Below are 12,758 nucleotides of genomic sequence, written 5' to 3'. Positions count from 1 at the left end.
GTACTTTTTTAAGCTTTATTTACATGTTAGACATTTAAAAGTCATTTGAAATGAATTACCGTTCTAAAATGAAAAAATATTTACACAGCTTTTAAATTGGAGTAAATGCTTTTACCTTCAGATAAACTTAAATCAATTTTGAAAGAAAGTGGTTTCAATTAGATTGGAATACATCCATGTGAATTACAATATATTTCTAATTTTGAAACACAAACTGACTCATTGGTCTGGTACTAATTGGATACTGCTTGATCAATGCTCATAATTCAGGCAAAGGCTGAGACAGATCAAATTCAACTCTAACTGATTTGGATCTACAGTGCAAAGTGGGTACCTGGTCTCTTGCGTAAGCTTTTTATAAGCCAATGTTTAAATCTGCAATCAGTAGCTAAAGATAAATATCACAGTCCCTCTTCTCCAACTCATTGACAATCCACCCATTCAAACATACAAATTAGGAGCAGGCTCCTTGGGCCTGCTCTAACCATTCAATAAGGTCATAGCTGATCCGATTGCAATCTCAATTCCACATTCCCGCCAACCCCTGATAACCTTTCACCCCCTTGCTTACCAAGAATCTATCTAGCTCTGCCTTAAAAAATATTCAAAGTCACTGCTTCCAACACCTTTTGAGGAAGAGAGCTCCAAAGATTCAAGACCCTTGGAATAAATTCTCCTCATTTCTATCTTACATGGGTGACTATGTACTTCTCAACCCCTAGTTCTAGATTCTCCCACAAGAGGAAACATCCTTTCCAAATCCACCTTGTTAAGACCCCTCAGGAACTTATACATTTCAATAAAGTCGCCTCTTAGTCTTCTAAACTCCTGCGGATACAAGCCTAGCCTGTCCAACCTTTCCTCATATAACAACCTGCCTATTCCAGGTATTAGCCTGGTAAAACTTCTCTGAACTGCTTCCAATTCATTTATAACCTTCCTTAAATAAGGAGATCAATACTGTACACAGTACTCCAGATGTGGTGTCACCAATGTCCTGTATAACTGAAGCACAACCTCCCTACTTCTGTATTGAATTCCCCTCACAATAAATGATAACATTCTATTAGCTTTCCTAATTACTTGCTGCATACTAACCTTTAATGATTCTTACACCATGACATCCATATCCCTCTTCACGAGAGTTCTGCAATCTCTCACCATTTAGATAATAGGCTTCTTTTTTATTATTCCTGCCAAAATGGGCAATTTCACATTTTCCCACATTGTACTCCATTTGCCAGATCTTTGCCCACTCACTTAACCTATCTATATCCCTTTGTAGCCTCCTTATGTCCTCTTCACAACTTACATTCTGACCTATCTTTGTGTCATCAGCAAATTTAGCGAAAATACCTTCGGTCCCTTAATCAGTCATTTACATAAATTGTACAAAGTTGAAGCCCCAGCACTAATCCCAGTGACACACCACTCATTTGTTACATCTTGCCAACCAGAAAATGACCCATTTATGCCTATTGTTTCCTGTTAGCTAGCCAATCTTCCATCCATGCCAATATGTTACCCCTTACATCGTGTTCTTTTATTTTCCTCAATAATCTTTGATGTGGCACCTTATCAAATGCCTTCTAGAAATTTAAGTACAGTAAATCCACCAGTTCTCCTTCATCTGTAGTACACATGACTCCTTCAAAGATCTCTAATAAATTGGTTAAACATGATTTTCCTCTCACTAAATTATGTTAACTTTGCCTGATTAACTTGAATTTATCCAAGAGCCTTGCTATAACATCTTTAAGAATAGCTTCTAACATTTTCCCTATGACAGGTGTTAAGCTAACTGGCCTGTGGTTTCCTGCTTTCTGTCTCCCTCACTTTTTGTATAAAGGAGTTACATTAGCTATTTTACAATCAAATGGAGCCTTCCCCGAATCCAGGGAATTTTGGAAAATTAAAACCAATGCATCAACTATCTCACTAGCCACTTCTTTTAAGATCCTAGGATGAAGTCCATCAGACTCAGGGACTTGTCAGCCTGTAACAATTTGCTCAGAACGACTTGACTAGCATTTGTAATTTTCCTGAGTTCTTCCCTCCCTTCCATTTCCTGATTGACAGCTATACCTCAGATGTTACTTGTGTCCTCTGTAGTGAAGACAGATGAAAAATACCTGTTCAATTCATCTGCCATCTCCTTATTTTCCATTATTAATTCCCCAGACTCACCTTGTACAGCACACTTTGTTTACTCTTTTCTTTTAAAAATATCTATAGAAACTCTTACTGTCTTTCTATTTCTAGCTAGCTTTCTCTTGTACTCTTAATTTTTTCCCTCCTTAGTAATCTTCTAGTCATTCTTTTCTGTTTTTACATTCTGTCCAATCCACTGATTTGCCACCCACCTTTGAGCAATTATATGCTTTTTCTCTAAGTTTGACACTTCAATTTTTTTAGTTAATCATGGATGGTTGAGTCCTCCCCTTGGAACTTTTCTTTTCTATTGGATTGGAACTATTCAGTACATTCTGAAATATCCCCTTAAATGTTTGCCACTGCATTTCTATTGACCTACTCCTTAACCTCATTTGCCAGTTCACTTTGGCTAGCTCCACTTTCATGCCCCCATAATTGCCCTTCTTTAGGTTTAAGATACCAGTCTTGAACCCATTCTTCCCTCCCTCAAACTGAATGTAAAATTCAATCATATTATGATCGCTGCTACTTTGGGGTGCCTTCAAAGTGAGGTCATTAGTTAATCTTAACTGGTTGCACCAATACCAGGTCTAGTAAAATCTGCTCTCTGGTTGGCGCCAGGATGTGCTATTCTAAGAAACTATCCCAAAACCATTATATGAATTCCTCATCTCGGCTACCTTTGCCCATCTTATTTTTCCAGTCTATATGCAGGCTAAAATTCCCCATGATTATTGCCGTACCTTTCTGACAAGCTCCCATTATTTCTTCCTTTATAGCTCATCCTACCGTGTGGTTACTGTTAGGGGGCCTGGACATCATTCTCATAAGTGACTTCTTGCCTTCATCATTCTTCATCTCGCTAATACCATCATTAATTAACAGAGCCACCCCACCACCTTTTCTATCTTCCTGTCCTTTCTAAATGTCAAGTACTCATTCCATTTCAGGTCCCAATCCATGTCATCCCACAGCTATGTTTTTGTAATAGTTAACAGATCGTACTTATTTATTTCTATTTGCGCTATCACTTCATCTGTTTTGTTTCGAATGTTATGTGCATTCAGATATAGAGCCTTTAGTTATGTCCTTTCATTACTTTTGTAACCTCTGGCCTTATCTGTTGATTTATCTTTAGATTTGTACTCTCTGTCCCTTCCTGTCACAGTGTTTACCATTTCCCATATTAATGCCTTTCTCTCTTGCCTTGTCTGGCAATTTTATATGTCTCCTCTTTGGATCTAACACTATCCCTAATGTCTTTTGTAATCCATGGTTAAGCCACCTTTCCTGTTTTATTTTTGCACCGGCAGGAATGAATAATTGTTGCAATTCATGTACATGTTCCTTAAATATTTGCCATTGCCTATCCATTGTAAACCCTTTTAGTTAAGGCTCCCCAATCCATCATTGCCCATTCGCGGCTCATACTCTCGTAGTTCCCTTTATTTAGATTCAGGACCCTAGCTTCAGATTCAACTTCTTCATTCTCCATCTTAATGGATGATTCTATCATTTTATGGTCGCTTTTCCACAAGGGACCCTGCACAACAAGATTGTTAATTAATCCTTTCTCATTGCACAATGCCCAATCTAGGAGAGCCTGCTCTCTAGTTGGTTCCTCAATGTATTGGTCTAAAAGAACATCATGTTACACACTCCAGGAAATCCTCCTCCACAGTATTATTGCTAGTTTGGTTTGTCCAATTTATATGTAGATTAGAGTCACCCATGATTACAGTTGTACCCTTGCTGCATGCATCTCTAATTTCCTGTTTAATGCTTTCCCTTATACCTCTGTTATTGTTTGGGGGCCTGTAGACAACCCCCACCAACGTTTGCTGCCCCTTGATGTTTCTTATCTCCACCCAAACACATTCCATATCATGATTTTCCGAGCCAAGATCCTTTCTCACTATTGCATTGATTTCCTCCTTTATTACCAGTGCTACCCCATCTCCTTTCCCTATTTGTCTGTCCTTCCTAAATATTGAATACCCCTGGATGTTCAGTTCCCATCCTTGGTCATCCTGTAGCCATGTCTCCGGAATTGCAATTATATCATAACCATTTATATCTATTTGCGCTGTTAATTCATTTACCTTATTGCAAACGCTCCGCACATTAAGATACAATGCCTTTAGACTTGTCTTTTTAACCTTGTTAGTCATATTTTGCACTATGATCCCATTTGTTTTCCACCCTTGTTTTTTCTGCCTTCCACTTTTGCTTCTTACTTTTCTGTCTTTCGTTTCTATCCTTGTTTCCCCCTCCTCTGTCTCCCTACTCAGGTTCCCATCCTCCTGCCAAACCCTCTCTACTTCCCTAGTTGTACAGCTCGCGAGAACACTGGTCCCAGCAAGGTTCAGGTGTAGACCGTCCCAGTGGTTCAGCCCCCACTTTGCCCCACGAAATGGAACCCATTTCTCCCACATCAGTCTTTGAGCCACTCATTCATCTTTCTAATTTTATTTACCCTATGACAATTTGTACACGGCTCAGGTAATATACCAGGGATGATTACTTTTGAGGTTTTACTTTTTAATTTAGTGCCTAGCTCCTTATACTCTTGATACAGAATTTCTTTCCTAAATATAACTACACTGTTGGTACCTACATGGACCACAACAACTGGTTCCTCCCCTCTCACTGCAAGTTCCTCTCCAGCCCTGAGCAGCTATCCCAAACCCTGGTACCGGGTAGGCAACACAGCCTTCTGGATTCTCACTCTCGGCTGCAGAGAGTAATATCTATCCCCCTGAATATACTATCCCCACTACCACTGCATCCTTTCTGCTTCCCCCATTGGAATGGCTTCCTGTACCATGGTGCCATGGCCAATTTGCTCATTCACCCTGCAGACTTCGCTTTCATCCATACAGGCCTGTTTGACAGCTGCAAAGTCGGAGGCTCCTTCACTACTGTCTGCCTGGTCCCTTTACTTGCCTCACTCATGGTCACATCCTCCTGCCCCTCACTGCTTACCAAAACAGACAACCCTATTCTGACAGGTGTGACCGTTTTCTGGTACAAAGTGTCCTGGTATTTCTCCCTCTCCCTCATGTTTCGCAGTATCTGCAGTTTGGCTTCCAAATCAATAATCCTGATCCAGAATTCCTCTAGCTGCTTACATTTTCTGCAGACACATGGATTGTGCTGGCATCCAGGAGCTCCCACATTTCACAGCTGCAACACAATCCTGATGTTGACAAGGACAATCATGGATCTCATAACCAACATCAAAGCAAAAAACAAATGACCATTCAGTCTGATATTGGAATTTTTTAAAAATTTGAACAGATCAATCGAGCACTTAGATTGTGATCGCAGTTTACTCTGATGATTTTGTTTGAATATCCCTAACTGAAATTACAAATATTTCATACTGATTTAGTTCTGAGTTGTATTTTGTCTTCTGAACTCTTATAGGAAACAAAGTTACATGATGTTTTGAACAATTATGGAATTACAAGTTTTGTCATTGGTTTCAACCTCTTGTGGTTATGGGTTATGCAAAAGTAACAATTTTTCTAGTAACCAACTGCATTTTTTTGTACTCAGCACTTACTTATAATAGTGTTCCCATAGGTTTCGATATCTTCCCTGGCCAGACATATCAAACACTGTGAAGGAGAGACTGGAGAAGAAATAGGAGGAAAAGCATTAAACAGATGTCTGACAAATTTGCAAACTAAAAATAATGCTCAATTCCCCAAACCAAGCTATGGAGATGTATACACAAGTGTATTTTCTGTATGTCCAAGAAGACCTAGAAATTAATGTTAGCAATATTAATGATAAATGCTTAACATACAAATTTAAACTAGGTTAGTGCTTTGCTTAAATAGCAGATAGAGGGACAAGTAAGCATTCTTCTTTTAACATTGCTAGCAGGCACCTGATTTCACATACTCTCTCTACTGGTATAAATGCCACTTACCCAGGTTGAGAGAAAACAAGTATGCTAAAACTGTACTGAACACTGAACTATGGAACACCATAGCAATCAGAGTGTAGAGAGGATGTCACATGGACCTCCATGTGTGCATACCCAGTAGAACTTCAGTTACATCCCATTACACCAAACTCTGATATCACAACCCTCACTGAATTAACTTTCAAACTCCATTAGATTGAGTGAAAGAGTTTATTTGTTGAGATAGTAAAGGCTTGCTTAGAACAAACATGTTGGTATTGTGGTTTTTGGAATAACAAGGTCTGAGTGCAAAATCTGGCAAATGAAAATCATCCACATATAGAATTTGAGATATTGTGAGACATTAATATGCTGAGTTAATCTTATTTTATTAATTTTGTTTAAATTATTGATGCAACAATTGGTGAAGCTCTTATTTCCCTCCATAGCATGTTCTGTACTTGTCACAAATGGAAAAACATGCATGTTTCAAATAACTTGGCTAAAGTACATTGCTAAGCAACAATTTTGATTAATCCTATTTTGTAATCATCAGCATATAAACAATTATATTCACAAAAAACACACGGAAGTTTATAAGGGTAACTATCCTATATTCCCATTAGTTTAACTGATCAGAAAGGTGAGGTGAGAATGACTGCCCTTGACATCAAGGTTGCATTCGACCGAGTGTGGCATCAAGGAGCCCAAGCAAAACTGGAGTCAATGGGAATCGGGATGAAACTCTTCACTGGTTGGAGTCATACCCAGCACAAAGGAAGATGACTGTGGTTGTTGGAGGTCAATCACCTGCAGTGATGCCCTGGAACTGAGGAGTTCCCCAGGGTAGTGTCCTATGCCCAACCATCTTCAGCTGCTTCATCAATGACCTTCCTTCCATCATAAGGTCAGAAGTGGGGATGCTTACTGATGATTGCGTAATGTTCATCATCATTCGCAACTCCTCAGATATTGAAGCAGTCCATGTCCATGTCCAAATGCAGCAAGATCTGGACAATATCCAGGTTTGGGCTGACAATTGGCAAGTAACATTTACGCCACACAAGTGCCAGGTAATGACCATCTCCAATGAGACAGAATCTAACAATCACCCCATGACATACCATCCCTGAATCCCCCACTATCAACATCCTGGGAGTTATCATTGACCAGAAACGAACTGAACTAGCCATATAAATACTGTGGCTACAAGAGCAGGTCAAAGGCTAGGAATCCTGTGACGTGTAATTCACCTCCTACTCCCCAAAGCCTATCCACCATCTACAAGGCACAAGCCAGGAGTGTGATGGAATACTCTCCACTTGCCTGGATGAGTGCAGCTCCAAAAACACTCAAGAAACGTGACACCATCCAGGGCAATGCAGCCTGCTTGATTGGCACATCTTCCATATTCACTCCCTCCACCACCGACAAACAGTAGCAGCAGTGTGCACCATCTACAAGCTGCACTGCAGAAACTCACTGATCCTGGATCTCGGGTGGGCACACTGCCACCAGCTGCTACCGTTCCTGTTAGCATTGCCTGCAATGGATAGCCGGCGACCACTAGTTGGAGAGCAACTCTCAGGGGATGAAATTTCCGTTCCCCAGGTCCTTAATCCCAGAGAAGGCCCGCCACTGGCCACTCAAGTGCCTGATCATCATCAGATTGCCACTTTGCTCCTTCTTACTTACCCAAGTCAGGAGCTGCATATTTCTCATCTGCTCTTCCGACCTGAGCCTGGTGAGAAATGTGCAACGTACTTGGTTCTTGATGCCTTCCAGTGCAGAGCAGCAGCAACAGGGCGAGTGAAGCAATGCACACTCTTTATGACACTAACTGCTGTAAACCAGGTAGATTTTAAAGTCCCTGTGTTTAACTACACTTTGAGAAGTCAGAGAGAAGGTTAGTGTATAAGGTAAGTGGGTAAGATGGGGTGGGGTTTGGTAGGATTGGTTGGGAGGGGGTGAGATGATGGGTCAGGGGTGGGTAGGATGGTTCAAGCAGGACAGAGGGAAAGTCTTTGGAGTAGGATGGTGTGATCAACCAGGTCAATGCATGCAGACAGGTCGAGAAGGATAGAGACGGCAAGTTTACCTTTGTCAGAATTACACCGGATGTCATTTATGGCTTTGATAAGAGCTGTTTCAGTACTATGACAGGGGCGGAGATCTGACTGGAGGGATTCAAACATGGAGTCCCAGGAAAGATGGGAAGGATTTGGGAAGTGACAGAACGTTCAAGGGCTTTGGAGAGGAGGGGGAAGTTGGAGATAGGGTGTTAGTTTGCAAGGAAAGTGGGGCCAAAGGTTGTTATTTTTGAGGAGAGGAGTGATGACAGCAGGTTTAAAAAGAGAAAGAAAACACCAGCCGCCATTTTATGTGGGTGGGCAAATTAAGGCCTGCCCATCGTGACTTGCGCCTGGAAGCAGTGAGCACTCCCTGTGCAGGTGGGAGGGGGGGTTTCCCTGTGCTGAGAACTCCCGGAGGCGCCTCAGGGATATTTGTTTCAGTCTTAAACTTTTATATAAAGGATTTTTAAACTTTTAAAACATGTCCCCACATGTGACACTATCACATGATCTTGGACATGTCAAAGAATAAATGTATAAATGTTTATTGGATTTTAAAACAGATAATGAAACCTCACTCCACCCATGGATGAGGTTTCATGAAAAATGCGAAGGCCGCCTGGACTCTTCGCCTGCCTGCCGACCTTAAGGTTGGATGGGCAGCTCATTAAATTGATTTAATTAGGTTTTAAATGGCCTTAATAGGCCTTTGACAGTGTGGCGAGGGCTCAATATAAATGATGCACGGTGACATCGGGACGCTTGCCCGACGTCACTGTGCGTCAGCGAGCGGGCCCAACCCCTGCTTGCCAACGGGAAAAAGCTGCCCTAGAAGACATAACGACTAACAAAAAAACAAGTATTGGAAAAACTCAGCATGTCTGGCAGCATCAGTGGCAAGAGAAACAGAGTAAACTTTTCAAGTCCAATATGACTCTTCTTCGGAACCACTAACAATATTGGCTAGTATGAGGACTAGGAGAGGAAACTGGGTAGTCAGCAGTTTAGAGAGAATATAACATTGCATATTTTTATATTGTACCTTTAATGTAATCAATGCCCCAAAGTGCTTCACTGGAACATTATAGAAAATATATTAGACTGAGGGAGTAGGGGGTGGGTACCATGGACAAGTTGAGCTCAGAGGGCATAAGGAGAGGTGATGGAGAAACCAGAGAAAGATGCGAGCTCAGGGCTAGCTTTAGAGGAAGTTTGATCTGGGGGAGTAGGGGAAGGGAGGAACACAGCAGAGGCAGCTGATCAAATGGTCTCAATCTTAGTGACAAAGAAGTCCATGTGCTCCTTGCATTTATATTTGGAGGTGAGGGTGGAGGAGACAGGAGAGAGGGGTTTAAGACAAAAGTTTGCAATTGAGAAAGCTAGCCATGTGTTACCTTTGCATTCCAGTATGATCCTGGAATAATGAGCACTTTTTCTTAGAACCGGATATTCCATTATGTGGTAATGCCAAATCTGGTGATGGATGGACCAGAGGAATGGCCAGGTCTAGAGAGAATAATGATTGTTTTTGGGGGGCTGGCAAAGGTGGAAATGAGATCGCAATTGAGCAAATCAGTTGCTACAGAGATGTTGTGGTGAACAGAGGACCAAAGGCTAAACAGTTATCTGAAAACCACCAAGGTTCCAACACTACAAAAGTTCGGTCACCACTTACTTATCAAAATGTTACAAATTTATTTCTTCCTATCTGTCAGACCAAACCAAACTGTGCAATGTGTAATGAAAACAAAATAGTACCCAGATGTCTTGAAATTCTCAATGCTGAATCCAATGGTTGGAACAATGTCTTGTACTTGAGCCTGTAAAACAATGACACAGATTAGCACAGAATATTACTCTGCCAGGAGATGTTTTCTTGTTAGAGTACAGGTCAAAACTGCAGTCATACTTTACATTTACAATTTTTGTATATTGTATTCCAAGTAATTTAAATTCATAGCCTTAAAAAAAATCTCATTACAAGACAAAACTACAATAGGTATTCTAATATTTTGTTTCTCTAGTTGTATTCTATCCTAGTCCATTTAAAATAATATATTTTCTATAATGTTCCAGGGAACACCTTGGGGCATTGATTACATTAAAAGGTACTATATAAATATATAATGTTATATTTATTAGAACAGTGACTGCACTTCAAAATTACTTCATTTGCTGTAAGGCACCTTGGAATGCCCTGAGATGCTATTTAAATACAAGGCTGCCTTTCTTCATATGACAAGGATGCTGCACAATTGGGATGCTGGCAAAATCAGAATATAGTTCCAATAAATAATTTCAGGTCAGCAAATAACTGAAGTTGAGAAATGTGAATTCGGTGTCCAGCACTCCCTCTTCAGACTCGAGCACAGTATTGACTCAAAAAAATAAACAACGTTAGATCATTAGGCCAATAATTCTCCCAGGGCCCTGAAATTATGCCATGGGACAATATCAAATTAATGCTGCAGTGGCATTAACATACTTAAAATAAATGGTTTAATATGACTGCTAAAATAGCACATTGAGGGATATCAGATGACTGCATCAGTTATCATATCATGGTGCAATTTCAGGGCGTGGATTTTATCTTAATTTCATAACTAACAACCATTTAAAAGGACAGTAAGCTTTATTTTAAAGAAAAATATAGGTATAAGTACAGGGGAGGTAATGGCATAGTGGTATTGTCGCTGGACCATTAATCCAGAGACCCAGGGTAATTGTCTGGGGACCTGGGTTCGAATCCTGCCATGACAGATAGTGGAATCTGAATTCATTGAAAATCTGGAATTAAAAGCATTGTTGATTGTTGTAAAATCCCATCTGGTTCACTAATGCCCTGAAGGGAAGGAAATCTGTCATCCTTACACGTAACTCCAGACCCGCTACAATGTTAGCAAACTGCTACAAAGTCACCTGGCATCGACCTAGGTGCCAAAAACGACAACAGCAATCTCAGCCTGTCAACCCTGCAAAGTCCTCCTTACTAACATCTGGGGGCTAGTGCCAAAATTGGGAGAGCTCTCTCACAGACTAGTCAAGCCTGACATAGTCATCCTCACGGAATCATGCCTTACACATAATGTCCCAGGCTTTACCATCACCATCCCTGGATATGTCCTGTCCCACCGGCAGGACAGACCCAGCAGAGGTGGTGGCACAGTGGTATACAGTTGGGAGGGAGTTGCCCTGGGAGTCCTCAACATCGACTCTAGACCCCATGAAGTCTCATGGCATCAGGCAAAACATTCTAGTCCAATAATATATTTTCTATAATGTTCCAGTGAAGCATCTTGGGGCATTGATTACATTAAAGGTAAATATACAATGGTGTATTTATTAGAACAGTGACTGCACTTCAAAAGGGCAAGGAAACCTCCGGCTGATTACCACTTACCGCCCTCTTGCTGATTACCACCTACTGCCCTCCATGTTGAACATCACTTGGAGGAAGCACTGAGGGTGGCAAGGGCACAGAATGTACTCTGGGTGGGGGACTTCAACATCCATCACCAAGAGTGGCTTGGTAGCACCACTACTGACCAAGATGGCTGAGTCCTAAATGACATAGCTGCTAGACTGGGACTGCAGCAGGTGGTGAGGGAACCAGCAAGTGGGAAAAACATATTGATCTCATCTTCACCAACCTGCCTGCCGCAGATGCATCTGTCCATGACAGTATTGGTAGGAGTGACCACTGCACAGTCATGTGGAGACGAAGTCTCGCCTTCACATTGAGGATATCCTCCATCGTGTTGTGTGGCACTACCACCGTGCTAAATGGGATAGATTTCGAACAGATCTAGCAATTCAAGGCTGGGCATCCATGAGACGCTGTGGCCATCAGCAGCATCAGAATTGTACTTGAGCACAATCTATAATCTCATGGCCTGGCATATCCCTCAACATTACCATCAAGCCAGGGAATCAAACCTGGTTCAATGAAGAGTGCAGGAGGGCATGCCAGGAGCAGTGCTAGGCATACCTAAAAATGAGGTGTCAACCTGGTGAAGCTATAAAACAGGACTACTTGTGTGCCAAACAGCATAAGCAGCAAGTGATACTCAGAGCTATGCAGTCCCACAACCAACAGATCAGATGTAAGCTCCGCAGTCCTGCCACAACCAGTTGTGAATGGTGGCAGACAATTAAACAACTCACTGGAGGAGGAGGAGGCTCCACAAATATCCCCATCCTCAATGATGGAGCAGCCCAGTACAGCAGTGCAAAGGTAAGGCTGAAGCATTCACAACAATCTTCAGCCAGAAGTGCCAAGTGGAAGATCCAACTTGGCATCCTCCGGAGCACCCCAGCATCACAGATGCCAGTCTTCAGCCGAATCAATTCACTCCATGTGATATCAAGAAACGGCTGAAGGCACTGAATACTGCAAAGGCTATGGGCCCTGACAATATTCCGGCAATAGACTTGTGCTCCAGAGCTTGCCATGCCCCTAGCCAAGCTGTTCCAGTGCAGCAACGAAACTGGCATCTACCCAGCTATGTGGAAAATTGCCCAGGTACATCCTGTACACAAAAAGCAGGACAAATCCAACCCGGCCAATTACCACCCCATCAGTCTACTCTCGATCATCAGTAAAGGTATTAGAAGGG

At 41.7% G+C, this 12,758-nt stretch overlaps 1 protein-coding gene across 3 annotated transcripts in view; it reads right to left on the bottom strand.

The window, feature by feature from the left end:
* The window catches only part of arl6 (ADP-ribosylation factor-like 6), a 68,406-nt gene that overhangs the window by 34,870 nt on the left and 20,778 nt on the right, over positions 1-12,758 (bottom strand). For all 3 annotated transcript variants that reach the window (XR_005945890.1, XM_041211865.1, XM_041211867.1), the window contains exons 3-4: positions 9,901-9,962; positions 5,723-5,791 (exon numbers count right to left, since the gene is read on the bottom strand). Coding sequence is in view for 2 of the 3 variants with exons in the window: in XM_041211865.1 (XP_041067799.1) it covers positions 5,723-5,791; positions 9,901-9,962 (131 nt within the window). In the remaining variant the exon portion in view is untranslated. The remainder of the gene's footprint in view (positions 1-5,722; positions 5,792-9,900; positions 9,963-12,758) is intronic.

Source organism: Carcharodon carcharias, chromosome 18, assembly GCF_017639515.1.
Source record: "Carcharodon carcharias isolate sCarCar2 chromosome 18, sCarCar2.pri, whole genome shotgun sequence".
In the NCBI taxonomy this organism is placed as follows: domain Eukaryota; kingdom Metazoa; phylum Chordata; class Chondrichthyes; order Lamniformes; family Lamnidae; genus Carcharodon; species Carcharodon carcharias.
This window is presented reverse-complemented; position numbering and strand designations above follow the sequence as displayed.